Genomic DNA, 13,340 nt, shown 5'->3' on the forward strand with positions numbered 1-13,340 from the left:
ATCTCTTTCCCTCAGCCTTCCCTCCCTGTCTTCATCTCCTTCCCATTTGAGAAAAATCTGTGTCCTTACTTCCTATTACCTTTTATTTTGCTCTGTATTTATATCCTGAGTTTCTCATATAAGAGAAACTATGTGATATTTGAGCTTGTGTGTCTGATTTATGTAATTTAACATTGAGATCTGAAGGTTCATCCCTTTTCCTCCAGATGACTCGTTTATCCTTCTTTATTGCAGAGTAGTAGTCCATTGTGTATAATTACCACACTTTCTCCATCTATTTATCTTTTGATGGACATTCGGGATGTTCTGTTTCCATTCTTAAAACGGTGCCTTTCCTTTTTATTTTCCCCAGTGATCTGTCGGATTTCATTCATTGGAACTGTTCTTTTTCATGTCCCTCTTTCTGTCTCTGTCCTTTCCCTGCCTCTTCGCTGTATGGCTTTAGGAAAATCTCCTTCTCAGTCCTTTTGCCTCTTGTGTCGCAATGAAAGAAAAGAGAAAGAAAAGGCAGGAGAATGTTAAGACTTATGTCTGCAGGCTGTTACAAATACCACTTTGCAGAAATTAAATATTAAAATGCAAGTTGTATATTAGTCATTTTGTTGGTGATACAGAGTAGGTAAATTATAAAGAAAGGAAGTTTATTTTGGCTCACAAGTCTGGGCCGTGGTTGAGGGTTGCATCTAGTTATGTTTTCCTGCTGGTAGGGTCTTAGGGTGGCTCAAGGCATTACACGGCGAGGGACAGGATATGCGCAGGCACATGTCCTGGTCACTCTTCTCTCTTCTAAAAAGCCACCAGAATGCCGTCATGGGGCCCCACCATGCCGACCTTATCTAATCCTAATCATTATCCATAGTGGCTTAAATTTCCATCCTCTCACTACTTCAGAATGGGGATTAAATTCCACCATGACCCTCAGAGGGGATGAGCCATAGCAAATCGTACAGTTGTGATTTTACAGTGAAATTTTACAAATGTGTCTGGGTACCCAAGTCCTGGAAGGCTCTGGTCTTCCATCTCTGTACCAATAAGCACAGTTACTGTTTCCTGATGGAAACAAAGGATGCTTATGATATAATTGTGTAAAAATTAGAACACAACTTCCTGTAATAGTGCTTAATACCAGTTTGTTACTTTCCAGCAGTCGTGTTTTCTCTTGTGGTTTGTGATGCTCTGCTTTTATTTGCAGAGAGTTACAGTTGCCCCCCTTCTGCGGATGATCCATATTTGTGGAATTTCTTGCTCTCCTTAACTTTCTGGGACACAGCCATCTTTTAAATGACTGTCTTATTGATTTGGCCGTGGCTGGGTGCGCTTTGTGCCCAGAGCGTGTGTGTTCACTATCCTTAAGGGGAGCATGTCTGAAATTGAACAAAGAAACAATGGAATGTAGAGCATTTCCTCTGTGCCAGGAAGCTGAGGCCGGGACCAGGTATTAACCCCTCTACTGAGGGCTGTGTTGGGGCCACGCTGCGCTTGGGGCTGCTACTGGCTTACTGAAGACAGGTGTGGGAGAAGACGGAAAGAGGGAAAGAATGTGGAGCACAGAGCACATGGAGCATAAGTGAGACGTGGAGAGAACAGAAGAGCAGTGGCAAGGAATGAAAGCCCGTACACGCATGTACATGCGTGTATTTTCCCCATCATCACAAGGATATGGAGAAAGGACTGCACAGATCTAGACCACAGTGTCAATGTGTCTTAGAGTGAGGGGCAGAAGGGACAAATAAGTTTTTAAAAAGCCTGACCTCCCTGCCAGCTTATTTGAAAGGATCTCATTTACATTTTTAAAAAATACTTGCTTGTTGGACAGGTGGGAGGCCAAGAAGGAGAGGGGTGCTGGAGTATCTACAACATACATGGGTCGGGTTGTCAGGTGTTTGGTTATATGAAGTCTGCCTTTACTCATGAGGGTTGTGTTCCAGGATTCCAGTAGATGTCTAGAACAGTGGATAGGACCAAACCCTGGATCTGTTTTTCTATTTATACTTACCTGTAATAAGGTTTATTTTATAAATTAGGTACAGTAGATCAACAATAATTACTAATAAAACAGAGCAATTATAACAAAATAGTACACACATGTACATGTGTGTATTTTTACAAATGTAATAACATTTGTAGTCTCTCTCAAATTACCTTGTTATACTGTACTCATCTTTCTTGTGATGATTTGAGGTAATCCAATGACCATGCAATGCAGTAAAAGAAGGTGAATGATATGGACACTGTGCTATAGCATTAAGCACTACATAAGAGTTGCCAGAACACAAGCAGTTCAACTGTGAGAGTTGATCTGATAACCTAGACAACTGCTAGTGACTAAAGGGAGGGTAGTGTATACAATGTGGATATGCTGGAAAAAGTATGATTCATGCTCGCAGTGGGCTGGAACAGGTTGGCACATAATTTTATCATATTATTTAGAATGGCACACAATTTAAAACATAAATTAGTTATTTTTGAAATGTTCTGTTTAATATTTTTAGACTACAGTTGACCTCTGATAGCAGAAACCACAGAGAGCAAAACCACTGAAAGTGGGAGACTATTATAGTATTTTACTTTATAACATATATAGTTTAATATATGAAATGACATATTAAACAACGAGGGAAAAATGTGTTATCATATTGCCAAAGAATCCATTTCAGTTGAAACTTAACAACCTTCTGTTAATTAGCTTAACAGCCTTATGTTAATTAGCTTTCCATCGTGGTGACAGAATTCCTGAAGGAAACAACTTGAAGAAAAGTTTTGCGTTGGCTCATGGTTTTAGAGGTTTCAGTCCATGGGTCATTTGGCTCTTGCTCTGGGCCTGTAGTCAGGCAGAGCATCATGATGGTAGTAAATGTGTGGCAGAGAAAAGCTACTTGCCTCATGGTGGCCAGGAAGAAGAAAGAGGGAGGAAAGCACCAGGGATAAATATACCCTTCAAAGGTCCATTCCCAGTGACCTACTTCCTCCAGCTAAACCCCACCTCCTGATGTTCCCACCACTCCCCAGTAGACCTACCAGTTGGGGACCAAATCTTGGACACATGGCCTTAGGAGATACTCAAACTATAACAGTCCTCCCATGTTACAGGTGTGTGTGTGTGTGTATTTTTAGTGAATTAGGAAGTGTGGAAGGCTATTCATTTGACTCCACATCGGGGCATCTGTGGGTGGAGAAGGACCTTGTTACTGGTAAACTCTCCCATCCCTAGTCCTAATACAATACATTCATGGTAGCAGTTAAAGCAACACTGGCCCGCATCCAGCAGTTTAGTGGTAGCTATGCACTTACTGTAACAGAAAAGTAAATGTGCACACTATAGATTTTAAGCTCTATGAAGGCATTAATAGCATTGATCTTCCTTACTATTCATTCAGTCATTTAAACATTCATTCATGCTACAAATGTGTAGATTGCCTAATATGTATGGCAGATGTTGGATGATAGTAAATTTTAGTATCTAATATATCTGATTCTTTTTTAATTCTATAAAGTAAAAAATAGAATAGTTTGAAATTCAGATAGACCGTCGTCTAGCGGCTCAGGGAGTCTTCCTTGGAGGAAGTGAAAATTGTACTGTGAACTGAAGACTGCAAAGGAAGTATTTGGGGGAGGTTGAGGAGGATTCCACATTCCATGCAGATGGATGAGTGTGTGCAAAGGCCTGGAAGTAGGGAGTTAGGTGCATGGTAATGTGAAGAGAGGCTGGTGTGGCTGCAGGCTGGAGGACAGATGGTGAGTGTGAGGGATGGAGCTGAAGAGGGTGCACGGGCCGCATCATGCAGACTGCGAAGGTCAGAAGAAAGTGTTTCCCTCATATTTTTTTAAAATTTTGAAACATTTCCAGTCTATAGAAAAATTTCCCAAGTAATAAAGTCAGTTATTCAGGGTTTTTTTGTTTTTAGGTTTTTCTTGTTTTTGTTTTTGTTTTTGTGTTTTTGGTTTTGTTTTGTTTTTTGTCTGTTTGAGACAGGGTCTCACTACGCAGTTCAGGCTGGCCTTGAGCTCACTTTGTAGCCCAGGCTGGTCTTGAACTTGCAGCGGTCCTCTTGCCTCAGCCTCCCGAGTGCTGAGATTACAGGTGTGCACCACCATGCCTGGCTAGTTATTCAGATTTTTTTTTTTTTTTTTTTTTTCCTCGGTTTTTCTCCGGTACCGGGAACCGAACTCACGACCTTGCGCTTGCCAGGTGGGCGCTTTTGCCGCTGAGCTAAACCCCCAGCACCTTATTCAGATTTTTAAATGGTTAGTATTTTGCAGTTTTATTCTCTATTCTTGCTCTGTTTCTGTCTCTTTCACCCATCATATGCACACATACACAGTTTTCTTTGGTAAATCCCTTCGATTAGAATATAAAAATCATTTCATGCTACCCTAAATTGTAAACATATGTTTTTCAAGAACAAAGGTAATTTCTGACATATTGTAGTATTTATACACCAAGAAGGTAAATATTGATAACATACTTCTACCTAATATACAGTTCGTATTACATCCTTATTATCCCAATAATGTATTTTGTTATTTTTTAAAAATCCAGAAGCGGTTGGCACTTCGGGAGCAAATTGTACCAGTTATGTTATAGAACATCCCACATTTTAAATTTGTCTGATTGTTTCCTCAGGATTAAATTCAGGCTGATAGTTTATGGCAGGAGTACCACCAAGTGGTGGGAGCTATAGAGTGCTGACTGCCTGCCAACAGCGGCACATGACATCAATTTCCATTACGTTAACTTTGATCATTTGGTTGAGATGCTGTCTACCAGATTTCTGCGTTGTAAAAATAATATTTTCTTTTTGTTGGAAGTAAAGTAACTGAAGGGATGGTACTTTCAGATTCTGTCAATATTCTGTGAATCATGATTTTTCATGCCATATTTCTACCATCTATTGGTGTCCCTTGCCCAAGGTAATAATTATTCCAGTGACTACAAGATAGTGATCTTTCAAATTTGTACTTTTTCTGCCTTAGTGGGTCTTTTTCTGAAGATGAGTCTTGCCTTCACCTTTTTAAATTGGGATCATTATGGACTTTTGGACTTCTAAAATTTAAAGTGACAGTAACATGCATTTGTAATCCATTTCTAACATTTATCATTTTCGTGTTCAGCTTTCCATATTTGGCCAGCAGGAGCCCTTACTTGAAAGGTTTTTGGAAAAAATTGTTGAGTGAATGAAATAGTGTGGAATTAAGGAATACATCTGTGTGTTTGCCATGCTTTTTTCTCCTGAGCATCTATTTGTCATTTTAACATGAATGTATTTCTATTTTTCTCTAGGTGTCATGGATTAATTGGCTCTCATTCAGCAGGAACCTAACCGATGAATCCTTCTGCCGTGTATCAAGACAATGCTTGTGAAAATGACTAAAGCTGTGTCTCAGTGTGACATTTTTAGAGGAGGACAAGCAGCTTGAGAACTTCCTGTAATTCATACTGCAGCTTGAAGGAAGCCCCTTTCCATTAAGTAAGACTGCATGGCCAGCAGCCCCCACTGAAGAGCTGACAATGAGCATCCCCGTGGCTCCCAAGAAATCATGTTTCAATCAATTGCAGGACAACAGAAATGGAGCAAGAAATAATAACGAGAGTATTCTAAGTCTGGGAGATACAAATGCCAATCAGATCATGTTGGCGGTCAGCTCCCCTCAGGATGAGTCCAAGATATGTGACCTGACTGATCAGATTGGAAACGCAAATTCAAGTGGGCAGGAACACCATCTTCACTTCCAGAAGGAGGCTCATCAACCTCAGGGCTTTAGGAGGGGGTCTCAGGCTGGCTCCACAAGTTTGAAAGACTTTAAACTTTCTCCTGCTTTCCCCAGAGGATTACATGAAGACTCTGCGGTGGAGAGAGGCACGGAGATCTCACGGACTCCTCAGAGTTTGCAGGGGCCAAGCCTGTCAAGTTGGAGGAACGCGATGAGCGAGGCCAGTTCAGAGGTTTTGGCTAAGAAAGATGTTGAAGTTCCCTGGCGTGTTCCAAAGGACAAACTGGCCAAGACCCTTGACAATGAAGAGTTGCGAAGGCATTCTTTGGAAGGAGCAAGCCGCTCTGCAGCTGTGGCTGAGAGCTTGACTCCACAGCACCTTGCAAGGCCCGGTGCCCCTGAGCCACGGGATCATGTGCCCAGGTGTGGGGAGGAGCCGCAGAGGACACTGGCTGACCACTCTCCAGAGACAGCTTTTCTTCCAGCTTACAATACCTCAGAGGGAAAGAGTGTGCGTCCTCCTAAGCCATCTACCTCAGAAGCCAGGGACGCCATCCCCTCCGAGGCCCAGATGGAGGGGGCACATGAACCTAATGTTTGCAATGAGCACAAGTCACGTTCTGCCCATCCTGAGCCCGCTCTGAATTCAGCTTTGCTGTCAAAGGAAATCCTGAGTTATCCTGAAGCACAATTAGGTCAGGGAAAGGGAGAGCCGAAGCTGGAACTGAAATGCGTTCAACTCAGGGCTGGGGAGGAGTTCACTTCAACCCAGGCAGGAGACCTGGGACGTCCCCAGGAAGAGAGGATGTCACCCCTAGAGAGAAAGGAGACATGTGGGGAAGCACACAAAGAAGCCACCAGTGCCATTAGCGGTCCATCAGACAGCGTCTGTCGTCATCTTGGGGTGGGCAGAGGCGGCAGTGAGGAGACAGGAGTCAAGACAGGTGTGGAGGAATCTCTCCAAACCACGCTCAAGCCGGTCCCTGCTTCCTTGGGAGTGGCTGGCAATCAACTAACTGGCAAAATGTCACTAAGCACAGGAAGTAAATTGGGGGAACTGACATCCGACGACTTTTCTCCCAGTGGTGGCCATGTAGCCATTGTTCCTAACGGCCTGCCTGACGGCAAGCCCTCAGATGTCAGTGAGGAGAAACGGAGGCTGGATATTGGAAACGGGGACAGTGCTGTGGTGTTGGTATCAGACCCTTCTGTGGGAGAGAGCAAAACTGAGGTTCCTGAGTCCCTGTATCTTCAAAGCAGAAGCTCCGAAGTGGGGGAAAACAAAGATACGGCAACACTTGTGGCTGAACCTACGAACCTTCTAGAAAATGAATCCAAGACTGATATTACTCCATCTAGAGAAGATTCATTTCTCAGTACCCCAGCTACCCTTCACCCAGAGACAACTGTGAACATGACCCACCAGCCCACGCCACCCAGTAACGTTTTCCAGGACCCTGGTGTGTTCGGTGTGGGTCCAGGGTCACCCTCAGTGGTCCCGCCCTCCGCTGACAGTGTGCAGCTGTTGAACACATCCCCGAAAGTGCCTGACAAGAACACCTGCCCCAGTGGGATCCCCAAGCCTGTCGTCACACATTCCAAGGGCACAGCTTCCTTGCAGGAAGGAGTGGAGAAGCAGGTTGAAAAAATGGAAGACAGAACAGACACGAAGCCCATTGTTATGCCCAAGCCCAAGCACGTGAGGCCTAAGATCATCACCTACATCCGGAGGAACCCACAGGCCCTGGGCCCCGTGGACACTTCGCTGGTTTCTGTGGGGCTTCCCTATGCCCCGCCCCCATGTAGCATGGCCCCACCCCAGGAAGACAGGGTGGCAAGTAGTGACCTGAAGTCGACTGCCAGCCTGTATGAGAAATTCAAGCCTGACTTGCAGAAGCCCAGGGTCTTCAGTTCTGGGTTGATGGTGTCTGGGATCAAGCCTCCAGGACATCCTTTCAGTCAAATGAGTGAGAAGTTTTTACAGGAGGTAAGAACACGGCATTGTGATGCATCCATAAAGTGGGTGTTTGTTGAGTGAATTGTGAAAACGAACTGTCTTCTCTAAGTGAATTACAGGTGTTAATGGGTACATTTGTACAGAAGTGGGTGGTTTTGACTGGAAGAGCTCTCTAGAGCAATGGGCATTTTTGACTAGATGGTCCTAATAGATTGACCACCTCTAAGGAAAACTATGTAAATTTCACTCAGTATGACACATGTAAAACTAGATAAGTATTTATTTGATTGGCTTTTATGTTTAAATACATGACCAGAATTATTTTAGGAGCTAGGTCAAAGCAAAGAAGAATCCAAAGTAAATATATTCTTCAAATGGATCAGACTTATTCTCTAACTGGTAGTATTTCTTTTTTGGGAGAATCTTCTATTCATGCACGTGAAGAACATAGTGACCAAGAAGAATGATAATGTGTTAGGCATGGGCTGATAGTTTTTAATAAATATGATTACTACTGACACTTAGTTGCGCACTTACTGTGCATTGAGCACGCATAATGTATAACATACAATCCTCAGTCTTCACTAATCCATCGAGTAATTCCCTGATGGTTGATGTTGTAGTTTCTGTCCTCACGTGCAGAAAGAAACGGACTTGGAGAGGTTGAAGTCGCCCACCTAGTGCCACAAAACAGGAAGAGCAGGGAGATTCTCACTCAGGCCTGTGCTGTTCAGCTATACTGTGCTGTAAGATTTGTCTCCCTCTTTGTGGCCCAGGTTGGTGGCGTCTAAGGATGGCACATCAGGTCAGCTTCTACCTGATCGCCTCTGGGACATGAAGAGGAACCTATGGGGCGGCTCAGCCTCTTAGATGTGCTCAGCATAGCTCCACTGCCATCCACTGTGGGTTCCTTTCATTCTTCCTCTCCCACTCCGCTGCTCCAGGACCTCTGCCCTTCCTTCTTGTCAGAACGCTCATCTCCTGGTTATCTGAATGGTTCTCTCCCTCTCTTTCCTTTGGCCTGTGTCCAGATGCCATCTCTTTGAAACAGTCCGTCCACCTTCCCCTGAGTGAATTTACTCTAGTTTATTTCTTCCTGGATCTAAACTTTCCCTGACATGTACTTTGTTGCTGTTTCCTGTACTTACTAGAATGTAAATTGCACAGGAGCGTGGGTTTTTTTCAAGGTGGTTCCCTACTGTGTTCCCAGAGTTTAGAATGATACCAGCTATCAGAACATGGTTGTTTAGGGCCAGGGATGTTGCTCAGGGGTAGATGTTTGACTAACGTTTGTGAAGCCCTGAATTTGATCCCTAGCACTGAAAACAAAAAAAGAGATATTGTATGGCAGTGGAGTGGAGCAATTCAACTCATATCATGAGATGCGAAAACCAAGACTAAAAGGTACAATAAGCCCAAAGCTGGACTCCGGCTTGATTGAACGTATTGATACATTTATTTATTTATTTATCTATTTTTCCATTTAATTTTTTTTTATTTTAAAGAAAAGAAAAAAAATAATAAAAATCATGATATAAAATTTCAAAATAAGACTATAGGAGAGTAATAATAGCTAGTACACTGCAAACTATTATTAAAGCCTGTATTAATCAACGGGGAAGTTATCCAAATCTAGCACAGAGAAAAACATGAATCTGGCCCCAGCAGTAGACATTGACCAAGGTAGTCACCCACCGGGTTCCCAGTGATGGTCTTTGTTGCCCTGCTGAAGACAGGCCTTCAGCCACTGAATCACATAGTTCACTCCCTGAGTTCTAATTCTGGGTTTCCCCAGCCCTGTGAGTGTAACTGGCTTCCCACCTTCCCAGGCTAGAAAGAGCCTGGGAACACAGAAGTCAGCATTGGTTTCACTGTACATGGCTGGGTAGTCTCCTGTGTGTAAGTGGCTTCTCCTACAGTGGCCAGTGTGAAGGGCATGTGCTGACCAGGGGACACTCAGGGCTAGCCCTAGGCAGTGGCATGCCCTAACAGTGGACCCCTCTATTCAAGTTTTATGTATCAGCTTTTGAGTTAAATGGAGTCATTTTTAAGTTTCCAACTACTCATTCACCTGGGCCTCCGAGGCTGAGATCAGTCTTGGAGCCTGGGCTCTTCTGGAAGTCAGGCATGCTTCCTGAAGCCTCTGGGAGCTGACCGCCCTTCCCCCAGGACCATGGCCTCCAAGGCTGCTTAACACTCCTTAAACTCTCAGTGTACCACAGAAGTTCCATGAAGAGACCCCAGGTTTTTCTCTGCCAAACTCACTTGTTTTTATCCTTTGCTTGTTTGTTCTTCGACAGGATATTTCACCCTGGCCTTGAGCTCATTGTATAGCCCAGGCTGGCCTCCAGCTCCCTGTCATCCTCCTGCCTCAGCCTCCAGAGTGCGGGGGTTACAGACATGTGTACCATGCCCTGCTATCTGCCAAACATGCTTATGAGGGAAGCTTGATTTGGAGATAGAAGTGAAAATCCTGTTGCTGTTTGCAATTATTTCTCTGTGCCCTCCTTTATTTTTCTTCTGTCCACTCTCTGTGTTGCTTCTGCTCCCTCCAAGAATAATTCCTCCGAGGCTGAGATCAGTGCAATATCATGCGCATATCTTCCCAAAACTCTTTCCTCTCCTTCCTCCCTCCGAAGCTACTCCCAGTCTCACAGAAGTGAGGACTGTACAGATGTTGTATGGCTTCAGTGATTCTGAGCATTTGGAGAGAGCCTTATGATATGGTGGGCCCTCCTGGTGTCAGCCACTGTCGTTGGGGGCCATTTCTTGCTCTAATCAGAACATCTGAGGCCCTTCGTCCAAGCTGCTCGACACAGCCTGTGGTGTTGTCTGAATTTTTGTGGCAATGCTCTTTAATCAAAAATGGGAGTGGGGGGAGCCCTTGGCCATTTGTTCCTAAAGTTACAGCTTGATGGAGCCCAGCTAGGCCTCTCAGCGCAGGGAGATCTGAAAGCTGCCCTCCCTACCAACGTGCCCAAGCTCCATGGGCTCAGTTTCTAGGAGAAGAACACACTTCTGACAAGTTATATTGGAAATCCCTTTCAGTTACAGAAGCCATGTATTTTTTAATACAGTAGGAAAGTCTTAAAATCGCAACTAGCTGTGGGCTTTCCCGGTGTTATTGACAGATCTCTCCTGGTTAGATCGCACAGTTAGAAACAGAATTCAAGAGTAGGGCTCACCTGAGGGAAGGGTGTCTTCTCATGGAAGATCAGCACAGACAGCAAGAGCTTCGGGAAGTGGCTTTTGAGATCATCTGGGATCTAGTCAGGCCAGAGTGATGAAGTACATGCACTGGTCTCTTCTTGAGCCCCTCCAGAGATCTCAGGGTCCCTTTCTCCCTGTGACTTAGGAGTGCTTTTAATTTTTGATGAAGGGAAGTGGAAAGAAGGACGCAGGGGCAAGCAGACAGGGAGGTAGTGTTTCACAGCATGCAGATGTGAGGTCAAGGCTTGTCCCTGACTGCTTCTGGGTCCACTCATCTGTGAGGGGCACTGTGGTGATCAAAGTTCTGCAGAGAAGTAGAACCAATAGGAGTGTGTGTGTGTGTGTGTGTGTGAGAGAGAGAGAGAGAGAGAGAGAGAGAGAGAGAGACACCTGTATATGCACATACATGCATACGGAGGGAAACTTTCTAATACTCAGCTCCCTGTATTTTTGGACTCAACCAACCACAGATTGAAATATTCAGGAAAAATAACTTGTGTGCTGATCATATACAGACTTTTTCTTCTCCTCATTCCCTAAACAATATAGGTTAGCAATTGTCTAGATAGTATTTACATTGTATTAGATATTAATAGTAATCTAAAGATAACTTAAAGTATGTGGGAGAATGTACAGAGGTTATATGCAAATCATATACCAATTTATATAAGAGATTTGAATATCCATACTATAGATTTTGGTATCCACAGTAGATCCTGGAACCAGCGTCTCAAATATCAAAAAATGAAGGTATTTTTGAAAAATGGCTCCCATGACTCTGGAAGCTGGCAAGTCCCAAATCTACAGGGTAGGGCAGTAGCCCAAATTCTTTGGAAAGGTTGTGTACTGAAGTTTGATTCTGAATCACCTTTAAATCAGGGGAAGTCAGTCTATTTCTCACAGATTCAGCTGATTAAGGCGCACCTTAGGTTATAAAGGATAATCTGCTTTATTTAAGGTCTGTTAATTTAAATGTTAACTCCGTCTAAGGAACACTTTCACAGCAGTAATGTTTGTTTCTAGAATAATGTCTTAGTTACTTTTCTCATTGCTGAGACAAAATACCCGATGTCCAAAGTTAAGGAAGGAAAGGTTTATTTAGCTCACAGTTTGTAGAGGTTTCAGTCCGTAGTCAGCTGTCTCCAAAGTAGGATGGCTTGCCACAGGAGAAGCCATGGCAGGCAGAAAGTAGCAAAACAACAAGCGAGGAAGACACACCTCTTTCTGCTCCTTTTAACTTACCCAGACTGCTGGGGTTAGGGCGGTACCAACCCAATCAGTGGACTGATCCAGCCGTTACCCACTCTTAATCCCAGTGTTACACACGCTAGATTCAGCCACCTCGGAGAAAACCCTAGGACTGCATGAGGCTTTGGGTGGACATATAGACACAAAACAAATAGTGTTTGAGAACTGTCTGGGCACTCTGCCTGACCCATGCTGATACAGAAAATTGAATCTCACAGGCCCCCTTCTCCTTGCAGCTATCCCAGTGGCTTCTCAGTGAAGCCCCCATGTTTACCCTGTGCCTCAAGCACACAATCCCATTGGTAATGGGTCAGGGCACAGAGCAGAGGGGGCAGTGCAAGAAGAGTTTGTTTGTGTCCTTTGATTTTAGAAATTCGTTTGAAACTGTAGGATTCATTTGTTTGCTTTCAAAGTTATTTCTCTAAAAATACATACTCCATTGGAGAAGGAGGACAAGCAGCAGTATTTGGGGCTGATCTCTATTTGTTTATAAATAAACACAGTTGTCTGGTATATCCTGTAGTAAACATGAAATAAAAGAATGTGCAGGATTCCCTTGGTTAATTAAAAATGCATAAACTTGGCTTCTAAGGTATACTTTCCACCTTTTTGAAGAATTTATGCTCTTATAAGCAACAAACTATGCAATAAAACGACAGACACTGAAGTTACTGAGATCGTTGAAGTCATTGTCGAGAGTGGGTTTTGACCTCTGATAAGCATCCATTTCCAAAGGTTTTGAGTAATTACTGAGATCGACATACAGCAATCCTGAAAACTTCACTGCATAGGTTGGAAAAGGTACTAATTTCCTCATGAGAGCATTTGCTCAAAGCAGTGAACTATAGCACCAAAAATTAGAAATGAATATAAAAAGTAGAAGGTATTTGACTAAAAGAAGGGAGCCAGAGAGAGTGAGAAAGCAGAGAATGGTAACAATTTTATCAGAGAGCAGGTGTGGAATGTTCTTTGACGAGAGTATAATTTGCTGTAGTCTGAATACAGTCTGTCTACTGTAGCAGTCATGCATATTTTACCATGCGATTATAATAAAACTTTGAACACCTAATTTTTTGTTTCAACAATGTCAGTTCTAAGGAGAAATTTGTGTTATCTGTTTCTACACTAAAAGAGTATCAAATTAAAGAATTATCTCTTCAACAGCTTGGATCAAAGCTTTTGTAGCCCCTATTAAAGAATATTGTTAAATGCT

The 13,340-nt window shown here is 43.4% G+C and overlaps 1 protein-coding gene across 1 annotated transcript in view; it reads left to right on the plus strand.

Annotated features, from left to right (window-relative positions):
- LOC102017681 (microtubule-associated tumor suppressor candidate 2-like) overlaps nt 1-13,340 on the plus strand; it is a gene marked incomplete at its 3' end in the record, with an annotated part of 235,319 nt that overhangs the window by 176,953 nt on the left and 45,026 nt on the right. Inside the window, exon 3 of the mRNA XM_005406382.1 lies at nt 5,282-7,699. Coding sequence (XP_005406439.1) covers nt 5,510-7,699 — 2,190 coding nt within the window. The remainder of the gene's footprint in view (nt 1-5,281; nt 7,700-13,340) is intronic.

Source organism: Chinchilla lanigera, unplaced genomic scaffold (genome assembly GCF_000276665.1).
Source record: "Chinchilla lanigera isolate Chin_1 unplaced genomic scaffold, ChiLan1.0 scaffold00096, whole genome shotgun sequence".
In the NCBI taxonomy this organism is placed as follows: domain Eukaryota; kingdom Metazoa; phylum Chordata; class Mammalia; order Rodentia; family Chinchillidae; genus Chinchilla; species Chinchilla lanigera.